At 35.9% G+C, this 20,225-nt stretch overlaps 2 protein-coding genes across 3 annotated transcripts; both read left to right on the forward strand.

The window, feature by feature from the left end:
* Positions 1-1,763: 1,763 nt before the first annotated feature.
* On the forward strand, positions 1,764-3,230 carry LOC120457758 (protein dimmed). The gene is made up of 2 exons (XM_039645257.2): positions 1,764-1,954; positions 2,019-3,230. Exons 1-2 carry the CDS (start codon positions 1,781-1,783, stop codon positions 3,024-3,026), a joined length of 1,182 nt encoding a protein of 393 aa, XP_039501191.2. The 5' UTR covers positions 1,764-1,780; the 3' UTR covers positions 3,027-3,230.
* A 9,002-nt stretch (positions 3,231-12,232) lies between these two features.
* Positions 12,233-18,253, forward strand: LOC120457794 (CD63 antigen). 2 transcript variants are annotated; one of them, XM_044006813.1, is made up of 4 exons: positions 12,233-12,369; positions 15,153-15,270; positions 16,352-16,930; positions 16,987-18,251. In XM_044006813.1, exons 2-4 carry the CDS (start codon positions 15,208-15,210, stop codon positions 17,050-17,052), a joined length of 708 nt encoding a protein of 235 aa, XP_043862748.1. In that variant the 5' UTR covers positions 12,233-12,369; positions 15,153-15,207; the 3' UTR covers positions 17,053-18,251. The 2 variants fall into 2 exon arrangements, with proteins under 2 accessions (XP_043862748.1, XP_043862749.1); XM_044006814.1 differs by having other exon boundaries at positions 12,253-12,327; positions 16,987-18,253.
* The last annotated feature ends 1,972 nt before the right edge of the window (positions 18,254-20,225 follow it).

Below are 20,225 nucleotides of genomic sequence, written 5' to 3' on the forward strand. Positions count from 1 at the left end.
TATTCAAATATCAACAATATCAACAGTTTTTATACCCGTTACTCGTAGAGTAAAAGGGTATACTAGATTCGTTGAAAAGTATGTAACAGGCAGAAGGAAGCGTTTCCGACCATATAAAGTATATATATTCTTGATCAGGATCAATAGCCGAGTCGATCTGGCCATGTCCGTCCGTCTGTCCGTCTGTCTGTCCGTATGAACGTCGAGATCTCAGGAACTACAAAAGCTAGAAAGTTGAGATTAAGCATACAGACTTCCAAGACATAGAAGCAGCGCAAGTTTGTCGATTCATGTTGCCACGCCCACTCTAACGCCCACAAACCGCCCAAAACTGCCACGCCCACACTTTTGAAAAATGTTTTGATATTTTTTCATTTTTGTATTAGTCTTGTAAATTTCTATCGATTTGCAAAAAAACTTTTTGCCACGCCCACCCTAACGCCCACAAATTGTCTTCCATGTCTTGGGAGTCTGTATGCTTAATCTCAACTTTCTAGATTTAATAGTTCCTGAGATCTCGACGTTAATACGGACGGACAGACGGACAAACGGACGGACAGACGGACATGGCCAGATCGACTCGGCTATTGATCCTGATCAAGAATATATATTCTTTATATGGTCGGAAACGCTTCCTTCTGCCTGTTACATACTTTTAACGAATCTAGTATACCCTTTTACTCTACGAGTAAAACGGGTATAATAAAAATTGTGTTCTTCGCTTTTTGCGGGCGCTAGAGTTTGCATGGACGAAATATTTATTTCAGATGGCCGTAGCTAAAAAAACATTGTCAAAGTGTGAACTTGTAGAGTAAAAGGGTATACTAGATTTGTACCATCGAAAGTACAGTAGAGTCCCGTTATAACGACTTTTAAGGGACCGACGATTTTACGTCGATATACCTGAAAGACGCACTATCAGAAAGGTGGGAAAAATTTTTTTTTTGTTTATTTTATGGTTGCCTTGTTCGTAATATGTTTTAACATACAACCAATTAATTTTTTTAACATTTAATGCATTAAATCACATTCGGCGAATTTACTCATTAAGTTTTATTAAAAAAAAAGCTGAAAAAACTAGAAATATAACGGGACATCTTATGGAATATAGGCATGAGGTCTGCAAGCGCACGCTGTAAAAATTTTTGTGACGTCGGTCACTGATAGACACATACATTTCTAAGAGAGTCGTTTGATGCTTAAAATTGTGGGCATTATTTTGCTGTATTTTTTATACGGAACGTCGCAATATCCGCTTGAATTATGAAAAATCTCGTCGGTATAAGCAGTTTGTCGCTAAAAGCGGAGACGTACCAACCGGAGATCCTTTCATATAACTTTGTATGGGGACCAACGAAGCCATACAAAGCCATATTCTTGATGAGGATCAATAGATGATTCGAACTGGCCATGTCCGTCAGTCCGTATGAACGCCTCGATCTCAGGAACTATAAAAGCTAGAATGTTGAGATTAAGCATGCAGCTTTCAAAGACATAGACGCAGCGCAAGTTTGTTTTCAAATGTTGTCCACTATACGGCCACAAACCCCCCAAAACTGATATTTGCAAATACTACCTAGGATTTCCAGAAGGTTTTACATTTTGTGGAAATACATACGTTCCACTTTCTTCAAGATCCTGCGACTTATACGTACAGATATCATGGTTTTAACTGTTAGGGTTACTTAATTACTTGAAGTTATGTGTTGTAAAATTAATTATTTTTAATGTTTTTTATAGTCGAAAACTTTTGTTGCTCCACCGCAAAGCTTCAACAACCATGGATGCCACACAGCTAACGGAACTAATGGGCAGCCATGATTTTATGCAATTGCAACATCAATTGCATCACAATAACAATAATTACAACACAGACGGACACAATGGACTGTCTTCAGAATCGGCGGAGGGTAGTTCCCGACCCGTTCGTCGTGCCACCAGACGAACTTCACAGGTAGATCGTAAAAAGGCCAAACCAATGGGTCAATGATAATACCTTCAATTTTTGCTGCTTCTAGCTAAGCAATAATACTTATGACCTGGAGATGACAGACTCCAGTTCGCAAAGCGATGACACGAGCGGCGGAGGCGGCAGCAGCAACGGAGGTGGCAGCGCCACTAACACTGGGCATCCGTCCGGTGGTTCTCTGGGCGGTCAAGGGCCATCAAGCCGCGTCCGGGTCCAGCAAGCTGGCTTAGGAGCCTGTGCGTCCACTATTGCCGCAAACAGTGCCAGCTCCAACTCCTCCAATGCGAACGGCAACTCCAATAGGCGTCGGAAAGGAGCCCTGAACGCTAAAGAGCGGAATATGCGTCGTCTGGAGTCAAATGAACGCGAGCGAATGCGGATGCACAGCCTAAACGATGCGTTTCAATCGCTTCGAGAGGTCATACCACACGTGGAGATGGAGCGACGGCTGTCCAAGATCGAAACTCTCACGCTGGCCAAAAACTATATTATAAATCTGACACACATAATACTCTCCAAGCGCAACGAGGAGGCGGCGGCTTTGGAGCTGAACTCGGGGGCCGTTGGCGGGGTATTGCTCTCAAATCTTGCCTCGGAAAGTGGAGGCCCGGTAGCAAGTGGCATTGCTGCAAATTCCAGTGCCGCGAGTCTCTGCTTCGAGGACGCCCTGGCCAACGGTGGCGCATTCGACTGTGCCCTTTTGGCAGCCACTGATGGCAGCTTGCTGAACGCTGCCACAGTCACCGCGAGCCCCGCGATGCAGAGCATTCAATCACAAGCCATACACTTGCAGACACCGATGGAGCAGCAGCAGCAACAGCAAGCTAGCCATCTTCCGCACCACCAGCAGGCGATTCATGGCCATGGCCACCTAGGGGCCAGCATGAGCATTCAAACCCAGCAGCAGCCTACGCTGATACTAAATGGCGATACATCGGTGGGCCTGGGAGTTGGAATCGGGGTTGGTGTCGGAGTGGGTGTTGGGGTGGGCAACAATGCGCCGAGCTTTGCTGATATCAATGATAATTTTGACGAGCCCTTCCGAGAGTTTCTGTAAGCCATTCATAAGGCGTTGGTGCCGGGATTATAACAAACGGCATTGGAAAAACATTGCACACAAATATAAATACAGTAAAAAGCTCAAAACCGATATTTATGAACATCAGCGCGGTGGATTTACCGGCTTCAGTGTTCGAACCCTTGTGAGTTATTATGTTTTCATACAGTTGTGTCATTTATGAAACATTTTTGCAATAATCGTAACCAGCTAATATTGAATATTGAATTTACAATAAAAGAAGAAACGAATTTAAAATGTTGTATAGGAATAACTGAATAACATTGGTTTTCATAGCCCTTTAGAAAGTATTATAATTTTGGTAAATTGATTGTAAAGTTGTAAGGGAGCATGCTCGATACCATGACGAAAGTCATTATTAATATGCCTTCCTGGACGAATATAGGAAATCATGATTATCTGTCCGAGAGTCAGCAAGTTAGTATATATATATATCACTTTCCAAAGTGATTCATTTAAATTTCTGAGTGCTTTGATTGTTGCAAGTATAAAACACGAGAGAACACCATAATTGAGTGCCGCTACTATTAGATACCCATGTCGTAAATTAATGAAGATCGAGAGAATCAGCAGGCAGTAAATGTGCAGCTTTTTTATCTTTACCAAGCAGGACGGCCTTAAATTGCACACGCGGAGCCATTCGTTGCTCATTAGATGATTGGAATGATAATGGTCTGATTATACACATTTTTTTGTATTGCTAAGCTAAATAAAATATTTTTACACATTAATGGATACATTAACCATGTGGACGGCAGATGGACGCCAAAAACGCTAAGTTTGAACGTTTTAAAAAAATATTTTGATGAGCTTAGCAATACTCCATTAAGCCCAAAAAAATTTTTGAATCGATCCCTTAGAAAGTTGTAAAAGTGACGTAAACATTTAATGAAATGACGTTAGAAAGTAGTTTCACATCGTGTGCAATCTCCGAAGCCATCTCTTTGCAGTTTGATAAATTACTTGTTTCCGCTTGCTGTATCACTTTAAAAAGGTTTGATTAAATAGGGTAGGATATTTTTTATGATCTTCAAAAAGTTTGCACAAATAGTTATACCCGTTACTCGTAGAGTAAACGGGTATACTATATTCGTTGAAAAGTATACCATATAAAGTATATATATTCTTGATCAGGATCAATAGCCGAGTTGAACTGGTCATGTCCGTCAGTCCGTATGAACGCCTCGATCTCAGGTAAAATGATGAGATTAAGCAAGCAGCTTCCAGAGATATAGACGCAGCGAAAGTTGGTTTCCAAATGTGCACGCCCACAATCTTGCCAAAACTACACCTCTGAAATATATATACCTTTATATATATATATAATATATATATATTAAAAATAAACGGTTACTGAAAATAGAACTTATTGAAGTGCCAGTTGAAATAATCTTTTCAAATATCCAAAAATACGTATATTTTATATAAGACATTAAACTATTGCTAAGTTATGGAAAATATAAGTAGCGGAACTTAGTCGTGAAGTCTAGAATAACAGGTACTCATTTACGTTAAAACGAAAGAAAACTACTAAAAAGGCGTATTATGCTTAAAGTTATGGTTCAAGTTTTGTACATATGTATGTATATTTATTCTCTAGATCGATCTTAGATAATTTTATGTACATATATCGGAACAGATAGAGACTTAGCACTGACAAATTCATGTATTCTTGTAAATTACTAAAATTAAGAGCGCTTTATACCATTAATTCTTTTAATTGAACTAATTTTTAATTTAGTCAATCGGCCTTATCTCTGCACATATGTACATACATATATCATAGGATTTATATAGTGTGCATATGTATGATTGTGTGTAATAGCAGCAAAAACATGGAATCAATTACCGTTAACTAGCGGTCCTGCCGTCTGAGGGACGACGGTCTACAAAAGTGACGCCTCAATAAGTTAATTTACCACCCATGATCTTTTTAATGCACTTGAAACCTATCATGGATATAAGAGCAGAAAACGTGGTAGGCGGGGTGTGTGGGCGGACAGGAAAACAATTAACGCTCCGAAACTAAAATTGGCACACTTCCGTTATGGGCCGCCAGACTAAAGACACCGTATGTGTGAAAGGGACGCCGCTAGCATCGCTTGGACGGTAAACAGTAATAAAATAACGGTGCTCAGTGGGTGGCGAAGTCGGTTGAAACGACGAGAGGGAGCTTGTAAGTGTAATGGAGTGAGGTACACTGGGGTCTTAGCCATAATTAAGTGAAAAATAGAAGTTGGGGTGGCTTTCTCCTTTTCGGTGTCGAGTTAAGCTTGTTGATTATGTTTGATTAGTCAGGATTTCGTATTTTGGGTAGGTCGCAGGAAGTTAAGTTCTTCCACAAACATGTACACAGTGAGCAAGATTTGGAACTGCAGTTTCAAGACTTTCTATAACCGTACTTCCGCAAGGATGCAGAAAACCATAAATTCTCTGAACTAAACGTGTAAATTCTAGTAAAGCTTTTTACGTTCTCTGAAAATCCCTGTTAGAATTATGGCATTTTTATTTTGTATTCAATTTCCGATCGATGTATGTACCTGTATATAGCTAAAGTTACCAGTAAAAGATAGTTAAGGCGCAGAGTACACAGTTTCTTCAAGTTTAATTTGAATGTAGCCAAGGCTGTTGGAATTTGGTTTTCAATTATCTTTTTTTAACTCGAACTACAAATATTTTTTAGAAAACCTATTTATTCGTTTTGAATTTCGCATATAAATAATCATATATATAAACATGTACATAAATATATGTTTCATGCTTAAGTGAAAAGCCTAGTAAGAGCCTCTGGAAGTCTGCCAATAGGCAAAGATATCGAAAATAGTTCTGAGCGAGGTCTATAGAGCAATATTCTTAAACAGAGTGCTATTTTAATCGAACAGAAGCAAATGGGTAAAATTGAATTTTTTTACGATTACGCAAAATAAAACCGAAATATATTCGTAAATAAAAGATTGCAATATAGATGTTTAGCAAGCTCCCTAGGTGTGTAATGCAAATGATTTTCAACAGAAAGCGACTCCTATAATATATTTAATGTTATATATATATATTAATTCAAAATTTATAAAAATTTTCTCAGTACTGTAAATTATTTTCGAAGAAGCCTATTTTAAAGAGCATTTGCTTAGTACAAGAGAAGAAAAGTTTATTAATAATGATATAAGAAATAATGAAAATCACAAATTCATTATTACAACGTAACTGTAGCTGTTAAGCTGTATATATTCTCACGTTCAAAGCAAAAAATATTTAATAAAGTAAAGAATACATTCGAGTGTTACTTCCCTGTTTTCTTATGGGGGCTCGAATCTCGAATTAAACGAATTTACGTCTCTAGAAAACGCATGCCTAATCTCAGCTGTCAAGCTTATATATGTAGTTCCTGAGATCACAGCGCTCATACGGAAATGGGTAAATCAATTCGACGGGAATTCCTAGCGGTTCGATTAACCAAGAGTGCAGGACGGCGTGTACTACGTGATACAGATCAGCAAATATAATATATGCTGGTAAGAAAACCTGTAAAGGATTATCCAGGTAGTAGGTTTTGTTTTTAAATTTGTATTGCTTATGAAATATTTTAGATATATTTATTATACCCGTTACTCAAAGAGTAAAAGGGTATAATAGATTCGTTGAAAAGTATGTAACAGGCAGAAGGAAGCGTTTCCGACCATATAAAGTATATATATTCTTGATCAGGATCATTGCCGAGTCGATCTGGCCAAGTCCGTGTGTGCGCGCCCACAAACAGCAAAAAACTGTCAGTTTTGAAGACTCTCCTTCGCACTTCCACTAGCTGAGTAACGGGTATCAGATAGTCGGGGAACCCGACTAGAGCATTCTTAACATTAGATACCAGTTACTCTGCTATTGGTAATAAATTTCAAGCGTTTGAATACACTTGTACAAAGTTCATTGCTTGAAAATTTTTAGTTGATTTTAATTGGCCACGTAAAAAAGTCCGTATGTCCGTCTGTCCGTCCGTATGAACGTCGAGATCTCAGGAACTACAAAAGCTAGAAAGTTGAGATTAAGCATACAGACTCCAAAGACATAAACGCAGCTCAAGTTTGTCGATTCAACGCGTGACAACGCCCACTCTAAAAATCCGCCCACAAATCTTTGCAAGGACTACCGAGTTTGTAAATTCGGAGTAGAACTCCTCGATTACAACGTTAACCAATTACGTTTGTTTCGGCAAAAGCAAATCTGCGAGAAAATTTGTTGATGCGATTCGTTGTTCAGAATTATTTGTTGTTGACATTATTAGCACAATCAGAAGCTGATTCGTTGATATCAAGATCTTCGTTGTCAATTACTGCGTTTGATGGAATATTTTTATCACAAATTTCAACGGATATTACGAACAAGTAATCCACTTGGACCAAAATGTATTTCTGCTTGAAAAACATAATTTTCCGCCGATGATCATTTGAGTTTAAGTCGTATGCGCTGCTGGCAACCCTAACTGCTTGCACTCACTGTCTAATAGGCTTGATCTTATTGGCATTGCATTCGGTATAGCAAGCACATTGTATAAGTAAAATATTAAATTTATTTCCTGTGTCGAACCGGGCAAAGCAGTAGTGGTTTTGAACTAAAACAACTCGTTTGCTCGTTTTATTGTTATGCTGACATAAAACTCAAGTAATGGACTTACATTCTTCGACGGCGGCTTTGTTGCCTTGTGGTTAGGTTTGTGAGATGTGGCCAAATTTTTAAGACACTTTTTGCCTTTCTCTTTGTTGTTGCAGTGACTAGAACGGTGTCCTTTTTCACCACAGTTATAGTAAACAATTTTCTTTTTGGTTACTTTCAAAACATAGTGTACTGTTTCAGCTTCATATAAAGTTTCCCGCATTCTCCCCTAATTGTACCAGCAGAATGGGTGGAATTTTAGGTAGTTCGTAGGATAATTCTCCTCTCCGATGATGCTTTTGCATATTTTGCTCATTCATTTTTTTTCCATAGTCTGCCTTATTACGGAAAAAACTGCTAGCATTTTGACTTCTAAATTTTCATTGTTTTTTTCCCGTTCCTATTTTTTTGTGAATAATGAGTAAATAAAATAAAAAGAAAGAACAAAAAAGGATTTTTTAAACAATGTGCGATTGAGCGACACTGTTTGTATATTATTGATTACGGCCACAAACCATCCAGACCGCCACGCCCACACTTTTTAAAAATGTTTTGACATTTTTTTGAGGTAAAACATATTTGAGAAAAACATTTGTTGACAATGAAGAAGATTGCGGTCTCAAAATGTATCATCTTTGATCAAAACAAAGCTCCTCTCGAAGGTCTTATTATCATGTTTTAGTTTTCTAGAATTTTGTATTAATAGTTGCTTATATATTTATTATTAATTTATATAATATATTATAATTTATCTTTTTATTTATTCATATTACATTAATATTTATATGTATTTATTTTTATTATATTATATTACATTAATATTATATATATATATTTATTACTTATATTATATATATTATATTAATTATATTTATATTAGATTTTATTATATATCTATAATATGTATGTTATATATTTATGTTATATTATTATTTTTCTGCTACTTATAGAAATTGATAAACAAAACCGAGTTCACTCTATTCTTGGAAGGTGAAATATGACTTTTTTCCCTGTGTTGGCTATTTACAATCCTAGCTTCAACAACGAGGTACAAACTGACGCTTTGGTGCGTTCTTTTTCGGCGTTTTGAGTAAAAAAAAAAGAAGGAATGCTATTTTCGCTAGTGGCAAAAAGTTTTTCTGCAGATCGATTGAAATTTACAATACTAATACAAAAAGGAAATAATATCAAAACATATTTCAAAAGTGTGGGCGTGGCAGGTTTGGGCGTTAGAGTGGGGGTGGCAACTTGAATCGACAAACTTGCTCTGCGTCTATGTGACTGGAGTCTGCATGCTGAATCTCAACTTTCTAGCTTTTATAATTTCTGAGATCTTGACGTTCATACGGACGGACAGGCGGACATGGCCGAGATGGACGTATAAATAGCACAAAATAAAGTTCATCTTTTGGAATAGTTTTTTTAATTAACAAATATTTCTTGGAAATAAAACAGCTTTCGTTCTTCATAGCTTAGCTTATAAACTAATAAATTAATTAATCAAATTAATAAATGTTTAAAAAGATGTGGAAATTAAAACTAAAAACAACGAAAATGGTGGTCCAGATAACACAATTTCAATATCTTAATTAACCATAAAAATAAGTTTAAAGTAATTATGTAAAGCAAATTAATATTTGGTTGAGTATCCATGATTTTCGATGACTGCGTTACATCTTCGACCCATACTCTCCACAAGCTTTTGACATCTCTCCTTTGGAATGGGTTCCAGGCTTCTTGGACACCTTTCCACAATCTTCAGATTCGAAATTTTTTTTGGATATCTAACCTTGACATATTCCATAGATTTTCTATAGGATTTGGTCAGGGCTTTGAGCCGGCCATTCCAGACTTGGATGGATTCGTCCTTCAACCGCTTTTTAACGACCGAGATGTGTGCTTTGGTCGTTGTCGTGCTGGAATGTCCATTTCAGGCATGTTCTCAAAGTAAATGGTTCCATTTGATTTTTGAGATGTCCACATACATAAGCGATCCATTACGCCATTGATCCGGTAAAGCGGACCCACACCACGCCAGGAATGCACCCCAGCACATAATGGAACCGGCACCGTGCTTACGGTCTTCATGGTGTACCTGGGTTAGAGCTTGGCCTTTTGGATGACGACAAATGTTTTCCCATCGGCCCTATTTTATTGATTTTTGTTTCATCGCTCCAAAGGATGTTTTTCAAAAACTAAGGTCCTTATCCCGTGGGTCCGTGCGAAACTTAACCGTTGCGATATGTTGCGTTTTGAAGGAGCGGCTTTTTTCTCTGATGCGTCCAAAGAGGAAAGCTTCATTTAGTCTTCTTGCCACTAATTTCCTCGATACATTGTGCCACATTCTTTATTTATTTCCTCCATATTTCGCGGAGGACTTGAAGGATCGCCTTGCTCTTCCGTACTAAGAGCATATCTGTACCGGATCAGTTTTTCGTGGCTTTGGTTTGCGTTTTTTTTGATTGGTCAATATGCTGTGTTTTCCTTTGTACCTTCAGTGCATTATATACCATTTTCCTCTAACATTTATATTTCGCAATTTCAGCAGGTGTATTGCCGATTCAGTTAGGTTGATATCATCCTCCTTTCTTCAACTGAACATGCTTTCCTCGACCATTTTTTTTACTTTGTATTAATTCAATAATTTGTTGACGAAATTTTTTAAATAACGAAAAAAACTTAGGAAACACTTTTTACAGGATTTGCTGTAAGTTCTTTAAAGTGTGCATTTCTGTGACCACGCTAATAGTCGCTCGCGAACGAAATTAAGATAAGCAGAAGAAAAAATAATAACGGTAATTTTTGGGTTGTACGTCATGTAGAAGAGAGCATATCGATTCACATCAACATTTTTGGAATCGAAAGCCAAATACTTCTGAAATAATCGATCTAAAGTTACTGTTCTGATGTGTGCTATTTATACGTCCACGGCTGTATATATACTTTATATGGTCGGAAACGCTTCCTTCTGCCTGTTACATACTTTTGATCGAAAATAGTATACACTTTTACCAAAGACATTAGAATAACAAGATGCGTAACGCCATACGATTTTTTTGCACACGATTTTTTGTGCTGGCTTTAGAACTGGCTCCAGCTTCTTAAATTTGTTCAAAGCCAGAGGGCGGAGAGCTCTAGAGCAGCAGTCTCTTGTACGCTACAGCGACAGCTGACCATGTATTGGTGCACGTATGCACATGCATTGTAGATGACAAATATGCACTTCTTATTAGAATTTCTTGACTTTAATCTATTTTTTTTATAAATGTCACCACTTAAAACTCCAGTTTTGCATTGCCTTAACTAAATTATTCAAATTCAACATATAATAATAATAGCACAATCTATGTACATATAATGCTAATAATTTTCAAAATGATTTTATATTAGAATAGTTGTCATTAGAGTATTCAGCGTGCGACGTGTGAAAAATAAAAGACAGTCAGGCTTGCTCCGGTAATCGAATTCGTGAGATTTTTACGGTTTTTTAAGATTGGTGCTCCGGTATTCGAAATCGTAAGAATTTTTCGATTTTTAAAACGGGCACTTTTGTCTGGCCGAAATTTATTATATCAATCAGATTTATTTACTAAGGAAAAATAGTTAACTCGTGGTTTATTGATGTTGTTCCACATCCCACAAATCATTCTGCCACTTAGTTATTTTATAAAATTATTTCTGACCCACCTCAGATTTCCAAACAAAATGTTGCCGTCGGCAACACCATTTACGATTTGGTAAGGGGTAGCTATCGCGAGGTTGCATGCTGTTGGTGAACGAAACGGCTGATAAATACTTATGAATATAAAGAATTCATTAATTAATTAATGGAGGGCCACCGTGATTTTGTAATAATGCTATTTAATTTTACATAATGGTCAAGTGCAGTAAAAAGTAATTGCGAACATCGGTATTAAATGTGAAAAAGGTGCAGCTCTAGATTTCTCAAGCCCTCCAATTCTGCCTTTCTTGGCTTCAAGCAGCATTGCAAATAAAAAGGCATTTTTCACATTGTTTGATTTTGACAATAAATAAAACAGGCGTTTGAGCAGCAAGAAGCGATGAGAACCACATTCGATAGCAAAACGATATCAAACATTTTGCGAAAACTAGAGCACCTAAGAACGAAATCGTACGATTTGGCCCAAATCGAAATCGATTACCGGAGCATGCCTGACTATTTCGTATTATCGATTGAAATCGAATGCACTTGGGTAAAAATCAGGATGGCAGCTCCCAACTTTTGCGTATTTCATAATGGCAGCTCTCGAACTGTGTAGAAATCCGGTTGGCAACTCAAGAGTTCAATTGCCTCTACAGTGCGTTATTTTCAATTTGCAATGGACGAAATAAGTATGATATACGGAGTATGATAAATTAAAAGGCAAGATTTTTTGGTGAAAAGGGACCTTGAGAAGTCAACTATCATCAAGTGCCTAAAATTCTTCCACGCACAAGAAGATAGCAAATAGTGGAAACAGTCTGCGAGCATTCCCACATAGTCGTAATTGGCGTGAAACATCGATGACACTTCGCTATCGATACCCTCATCGGAACTATCACATCTCAGCTCTACTGCGCTGTCCCACTTGAAAACATCCATCGAAAGTGTTGTTGTTCTGATTAGAGCGCGGGTGTGAGTAAATCAAACGAAACCGTTGGGTCCTTTATTTGAAAGGTATAAACATTTGGGTGAAACCAACTGCAATAGGTGATGCGGTACCCTGCGCCATACAAATTGGAATTAGAAATTTCCCTACCGATTTAATTGGAAATGTGGTTCAGAGCCAGGGATACGGTGCAGTTACCAATGTGCAGTTATTCCCTTTCCCCCCTGTTCTACCTGAGATCTAAAGTGCGGGGCGGAAATCTGTTGACTGGCTTGTGTGTTTGCGGCAAGAATGAGGTTTGCGCCTGGTGTCGTACTTGCCTGTCGAAGTGCTGTAATTCGTAATGTACGTAGGGTACTTCTGGCGCTGGGATACGCACCTTCGGCACAAACGGTCAGTCAAAGGTTTCCGGAGTTTTGGAATTTTCTATATTTATCCGCCGCCCACGCCTCCGACGGGTTCTGGAAGTGGACAATGGCATGCAACCAGAAGAATCATTATGCACACATGCAACTATACGTGGGGAACTCCCCTGAATAGAGGCGCTAGGCGGACATTGATTAACATGTAAATATAGGTGTATGTATGTATGTACCTACATATGTACATATATGACAATAGGTGAGAGCGAGAACAGACGGTCACACATAGTGGGCAAATCGCACTAGGAAGTGACGCGTTTTCTTTTCGTTAGGGAGACGGATTGGGCAGAGGATGGGGTTATAGTCTCCAGTAAATATCTAACTTTAATTAAAATAATAGTTTGAATTCGAGGTCATAGTTGTCGTGAACTATAGGCATGGTTTTTATAGATTACATTTTTTTTATGCAAGTTCTAGGTCATTTTTGAAGATTTTCTGAGTAAATTAATTTTATAAATTACAATGAAAAAACACGAGTATTCAAAACTGTATAGGTCGTCGTGCAAAAGTTAGTTTCAAATTTTTTTTAATGTTTTAGATACCAATATTTTGATATGGGCATCTAAAAACTGTTTAATATAAACATTTAAGTAAGACTGCCAGGACCATAAAACAGCTTTCCAAGCTCAATTTTGCTGACCGTTTATCGCAACGGTCGTCTGGGTGCAAAGCAGTTAGATCATTACAAAACCAGGAAGAGGAACACCACCAAGCAAAAAAGGCTTCATCTTCAATCCAAAGCATACAATGTAGTAGCAATATTAAACGGTATAAGAGAGGTGTCTTGCTTCTGCCAGCCGAAGAATTTGATGTTGCAGTAGAAGTGGTCGGTAATCGTAGAAGAGCACTATTCACATTATAAGAAGTATGTTGTACAAAGTATAGTTAAAACATACACAAACTGGATTCAACTTATTCACATCACTGTTTCGAATTAGGCCTTTTAACGTAGTACTAACAAATATATGACTGATGTGTATATTTTACCCTACATTGTCATTCGTGGGGCGGGTGTAGCTTCTTTTTATGCAGCTGACACAATTTATAAGCTATCGATTTTGCCTCCCATTCCTTTGCCTATTGCCGGGGAATCGCTGGGAGACTACTACCTATCTACAGGCAGAGTTCAAACTTGCGATATACATATGTATGTATGTATTCCTGTGCTTCATATGTGGCAGTTTTAGCAAAATAAATAATCTTACGCACAAAAAAAAACACGCTTTTGCAGTTATTATTTTTTTGTAATAATACTATTTAATTATTATAAAATATTCAAAAACACTTTGTTTAATCATAGAGTCCTATTTCGATATACATACCTGTTTTTATTAATATATAATTACAGCAAGTGTATATAAGAGTCGGCTTACCGGAGATAGCTCCTTTCTGGTCCAAATTAAGTTTTTTGTTGATTTTTCACATTTTTATAGAATAATAACTATAGTAATAAACATATTTCAATTTTTTAAATTCATTTACAATTTTAATGCAATTTTTTTTAATTGAATTTGTTTTTATAAGGGCTCTATAGAAATAGTTTTCCGATTTTTACTAAAGTAACACAATTTGAAAATATTAAATAACATAAATTGATAAGTTTCGGTATAGTTATCTTCAACAATAAAGTAATTAATAATTCAAGAACATTTTTTTAAATTTTTAAAAAACATTTTACCTTAAAGTTATAATTTTAGTTTTAAATTTACAGTGTCTAACATTATAATTCATTTTCCGTTTCGTTTCTCATACTTTTGATGCACCTAATTAATGACCAGTGTGCATTTTCGATTGGAAATAACTCCGGAAAGAAAACTTTTAATATTACTTCAATAAGTCGAAATCATTAGGGCCGTATTTCAACACACCTCAAAAACGTACAAAAATCAAATTTTAACTATCATTTTATAATTTGTAATTGTGTACGTAAACTGCTTTCGAAAATTCCTCTGTCCGTTTCCCCGCTGAGCTACCTTTAAAAAAATAAAGAAAAATATATTTGTAGGCAAAACCAATCCGAATTCAGGTCGTCGCTTTTATAGTCTTCATGCTGTCACTCTATTTAAAGAATATATAATGCCAAATATTAATTCGTGTAAAACTAGGACACACTACTACACAGTCACCTAGAGAATTAAAAATGGTAATTGGTTTCCATTAGGTGGTCAGAAGGCGAGATTTTGCCTGCCAAAAGCCGTCAGTCAGGATCTTTTCGTTCATATGTCTGAACCGGGGACTCTAAGAAACGGTCCGCGGTGCTTATGCTTTCTGGTTTCGCTGTTGGCATAATCAGACCTCGAAGTCGTTAGAATTTCGAATTAATCGTAATTTGAAACCTATTGTGTGATGGCGAATATTTTATTGATTTGTTGTTGCCTTTGTCCTGCGCAATCGATTTAAAATTCTGTTTAACCTCTTTTTGCCCACAGTATAAATAAAGCAGGCAGCGAGTAAGAAAGCAATAGTTTTACTCATTGGAGTATAATGGCATCCGGCGGCTTAGCATGTGTAAAATACTTGACATTCTTTTGCAATCTTCTTTTTGCGGTAAGTCAGCGTAGCCGTCGATTTTTAAATAATATTAATAATAGTTAATAGGAATTTTAGTTTATGCAGAACTTTAATTTATATTCATTTTATTAAATCGTGTTTTTTATACCTATGACATGTTCTACTTTTGTACATAACTTGTTTTACATATATCTCAAGTTGCACAAAGAATAAAGATAAAGTGGATTTAATTTTTTTTTAACCTTCTTTACACTCACAAACTAAAAGAAAAATGCCTACCACATTTTTAAATAAAAATGTTTTTTAATACTGTAATCTATTTATTCACTAATATTTATTTATAATATATAATACTATTTTATTAAATAAATAAATAAAAATACACTTTCTCAGATGATTTTCCAAGCCAGTGTTGTTTGCTTAATTGGCTCGAATACTTTTGTCCTCAAATTCTGACATTTTTATTCCCGTTACTAGTAGACGCAGCGCAAGTTTGTTTCGATCGTCTAAAACTGCCAAACCCAAACTGTTGAGAATTGTTTTTGATATTTTGCACTTTCTTATTAGTCTGTAACGCCCACACTTCTGGAAAACCTTTTGATATTTTTGATTATTTTTTCCACAATTTCTACCGATATTTAAGAAAATGTTTAAATTTCTGGTTCGCACTTGCACTACCTGAGTAACGGTTATCTGATAGTCGAGGAACTCGACTATAGCATTCTCTCTTGCTGTATCTAAATATTTCAATCTAATAATGTAATATTTTAGTGTTGCCTTCAATTACAAAAACTTGTTTTAAATAATGTTTTAATTTGGGTCATTCTACTTATTCCTGGTCCTTTAAGTCCTACAAGTCTGAAAAATATAAAACAATACGTGTATACGCGTGAACTGGAAAGTGCTTTTATCCTTTTTAATAAGAGGTCATCTTTAAAAAGATTTCAAATTAAAAAACTAAATTTTGATTAAAATCCTTTACAAAAATAATTTAAGTATTATTATTTATTGCAATTATTTTAACATTTAAAAATATGTTCATAATTATTATTTATTTCTATTATTACACAAATTAAAAATATGTTAATATGCATTATATGTATCTTATCTAACAAAGCTCACTGGACTTCTTATTTTTCTGGTGGGAGGCATGGTCCAACTAAACTATGCACACTATTCGAACTTCGTTAGCGATCACATCTGGACCGCTCCTATTATACTAATGATTGTTGGCGCCGCTGTAGCAGTCATTTGCTTCTTGGGATGTTGTGGAGCCTTGAAAGAGAGCAGCTGTATGATACTAAGCTTTGCCCTTCTTGCCGTCGTTATATTTCTCTTCGAGATCGGATTGGGCCTTGCTGGCTATGTGAAGCATACCGGTCTTCATCAGATTATGGAGTTTCAGTTTAACTCGACCATGCACCACTACAAGGAACGGGCCGACTATCGCGATGCTTGGACTTTGCTGCAAACTGAGCTAGATTGTTGCGGCACCAATGGACCCAACGACTGGGAAAGCGTCTTTCCTAATAGTACCCTGCCTGCGGCGTGCTGCTCTGTGATTAATTTAAGCGAGGCCAAGGAATGTACAAATGTTCACGCAACCCAGCATGGCTGCTTGCAGAAGCTTTTAGAGATATTGGATTCGAAGACTTTGATATTGGCCTCCGTTGTTTTGGGAGTGGCGGGTATTCAGGTGCGTCGATGAACTTAATAAGTACTTACCTATATTAACAGAAAATGTTTCCATAGATGCTCACTATACTGTTCGCTTGCTGTCTCTATCGTTCGTTTCGCAGGAGCTACGATCATGTTTAGAATGCGAAGCGAGGATCCCGTATGCCGCCTTTAAAAGGGAACACCATTTTATGTAGTCTGTATGTAGTTGTCATACCATGCGTCACAAGAACTATTACAGAAATTTAATCAAAAAAAATTCTGTTTCACTTGTCCAATGACGGTAGATTAGCTTATTTATAGCTGGGGCATTTATTGCATTTTGTATTAGTTCTTTAAATAATGCACATGTAAAACTATTGGCGAATTCGATCCTACCATAGTTTTTTTCTTTGTAAGCTACCTTAGAATCCTCTGAAGGTTAAAAAAAAAAATATAGGGTCTAACCAATAAAACTTTGATGTACTTTTTAATTGATAATTGACACATGTTTACATGAAATAAAAATTAAAGTCACTTGGTTCCATTTTCATATTAGAAAATCGCGTACTTACTTTAATATTTAATATTTTGATAAAGTGCCCTTGTAGCGTTTATATATGTACTACCTTCCTTCCTACACATAAATAATGTATTTTATGTTATAATGTTTGCAATAAGAAGAGCGATCAAGTGCATCTGTACACAGTAAAAAATTAGAAGCAACTCACTCGCATGTGTAAATGGAAAAATTAAAGTTCTCTATTTACCTTTTTTCTTTAAGTATTTAACATTTTCTTCACATGGTTCTCGAAACTTTATGACATATTTAAGCTAAATTCGAAATGTGGTTTAAACTGTGGCTTGAGGATGCAGATAATTAAATTTCATTTACAAAGACAAAACATTATGGAATATAACGACTGATCTGTTTGACTTTCGAAAATTTGGTAATATTTATACACTTTTATGGAATTTGGTGTAAAAATATGACCAAAAGAAAGATTGGGACAACCCAGATGATAGTTTGTTACTGCCAGTATAACTAATTACGTAAGAGAAATTGAAATGAAGCAGACTGCTAAAAGTCTGAGAAATATATCAAGATGAATAAAATAATTTTGCGTCAACGTCTATTTATATGACTAAAACAATAAAATATTTAAATATATGGTATTTAGGTTTCATGTATTGCATTTTCCTCAGAAAAGTGTAATTTTTTCGTCATAATACATTGTAACACAGTGCATTCAAATAAAGGCAAACAACAAAAAGAAAAAACCTAAAACAAATGCCTAAATATATCAAATTTAAAATTTTTATATTGAATTACATTGTATTGAGGCTTTACAATAAAACAACACTAAAACTATTTACATTTGTGTTGATTGCATCACAAAATAGTACATAAACGTCTACATCCAAATATTAATATTGTAATATTGTATTACGTGTTTTTTTTGTTGTGAATACGGTTTTTAACGAAAATTCGAAGCACTTGAATAAATATATAAATTCAATTCAAATCAGAAAATTAGTTATGAATATTTATTCGCATTAAGGCTGGGTTTTCGGTATACTAAATATGTTAAAAAGTATGTAATAGGTATAAGGAAGCGTACTGACCTAAATAGAGAGGCATCGTTGCCGAGAATACCCACGAGCGCCAACTACTTACATTTATTACATTCAACTCTGTGGTCTTGGTACGCCTTGAAATCCAAATATATTACGTTACACTACACGTAACGTGTAATATATTTAAACAAATTTGCACAGAAATTACAACAAAATTAAATTTTCAAGCTGTTTTTTTACTTTTTTACTAATCTAGTTTTTTATTCTATGACTAAATAGGTTAAGTAATTTGTACGAATTTGTCCAAGCGGAAAACCGTTTACTGCTGATATCCACTGCTACCTAAATCAACATAGTGATCTGTCTACAACCTATTTACATGTGATAACGCAGGCACCGTCATAAACCAGAAGTTCCGGCTCTCGGACACGTTTTCACGCCATCAGCCGGATAACCCTTGACCTAAACCAAATAAACATCTGTGTCAAATGCTGCATTGATTAACCTATTGTAACCCATAATAAAACATATTTTTAATTTATATTTGTACTAGACCTAAGTAAATACTCTTTGAATCCCAAAACATATATATCAACTCGATGTCTTACCCAATAAAATCAGTACGAAAAGAAATCTTTTTTGTCTATTTCCTTTTAAATCTTGGATTCCAAAGCGTTTTTATTAATTTTGGTGTATATCAAATCCGATACACATTGAATATTTTGATTTCGAAAAGTTCGCTAAAATCAACCGTGCCTATATATTACTAAAATGTGAGAAAAGGGGGAGAAATGTTAGAGGGGGACAAATGGGGATGAGTTTTTGATATGTGGCTAAAGACAACACTCACAAGTACAATCTGGACCAATTAGTTGCTTTCAGCATGGAACAGCTTATTAGTTATATTTTACGAAAGAAGGAGAACGCATGTTAGTTTTCTAAAAAAAATAGACATAAATTAGACATTACACTACACTAAATTCCTAGAACTATACATACAAAAACAAATAACTTTTGCAAATCGATAGACATTTACAAGACTAATAAAAAAAGGATAAGCTATCAAAACGTTTTTCAAAAGTGTGGGCTCGGCAGTTTTAGACGGTTTGTGGGCGTTAGAGTGGGCGTGGCAAAATGGGTCAATGTCTTAATCTAAACTCTCTAGCTTCTATAGTTCCTGCGATCTCGACGGTCATACGGACGGACAGACGGACGGACAGACGGACTTGGCCAGATCGACTCTGCCATTAATTCTCATCAAGAAAATATATACTTTATATGGTCGGAAACTCCCAGTCTCTCCTAATAATATTTTAATGGCATATCAAATGATGAAGGCTGAGAGAGATGTAGTAAAAGATTAAGTCATCATTAAAGTAAATTTTCCTTTGGTCCCTAACATTGATTCCATTCCTGGCTACATATGGAATTAGTATGTTTGAAATAAACACGCCGTATATTGAAATGTCTGAGAGTGAATTAAATTCATGTCAAAAGAAATGTTTGATTCCCAAAACATGTACATAAACTCGAAGTCTTAAACAATAAAATCAGTACGAAAAGAAATCTTCACGTATTCACAACTCCGCAGCCCAATTTGTTATGTACTTATTGGGGCGACTATTGCCACTTGCGACAAGCAAAAAAAATAACATATTTCAGCACTACAATTTGAGTCGAGATTGTACATCATTTATTTGGCAGAAAGGACACTAGGATTTCGAACAAAAAAAGTCAAATTTAATTGATATTCTGTC

The sequence above is a fragment of the Drosophila santomea genome, unplaced genomic scaffold (genome assembly GCF_016746245.2).
Source record: "Drosophila santomea strain STO CAGO 1482 unplaced genomic scaffold, Prin_Dsan_1.1 Segkk79_quiver_pilon_misjoin1_scaf, whole genome shotgun sequence".
NCBI lineage: Eukaryota > Metazoa > Arthropoda > Insecta > Diptera > Drosophilidae > Drosophila > Drosophila santomea.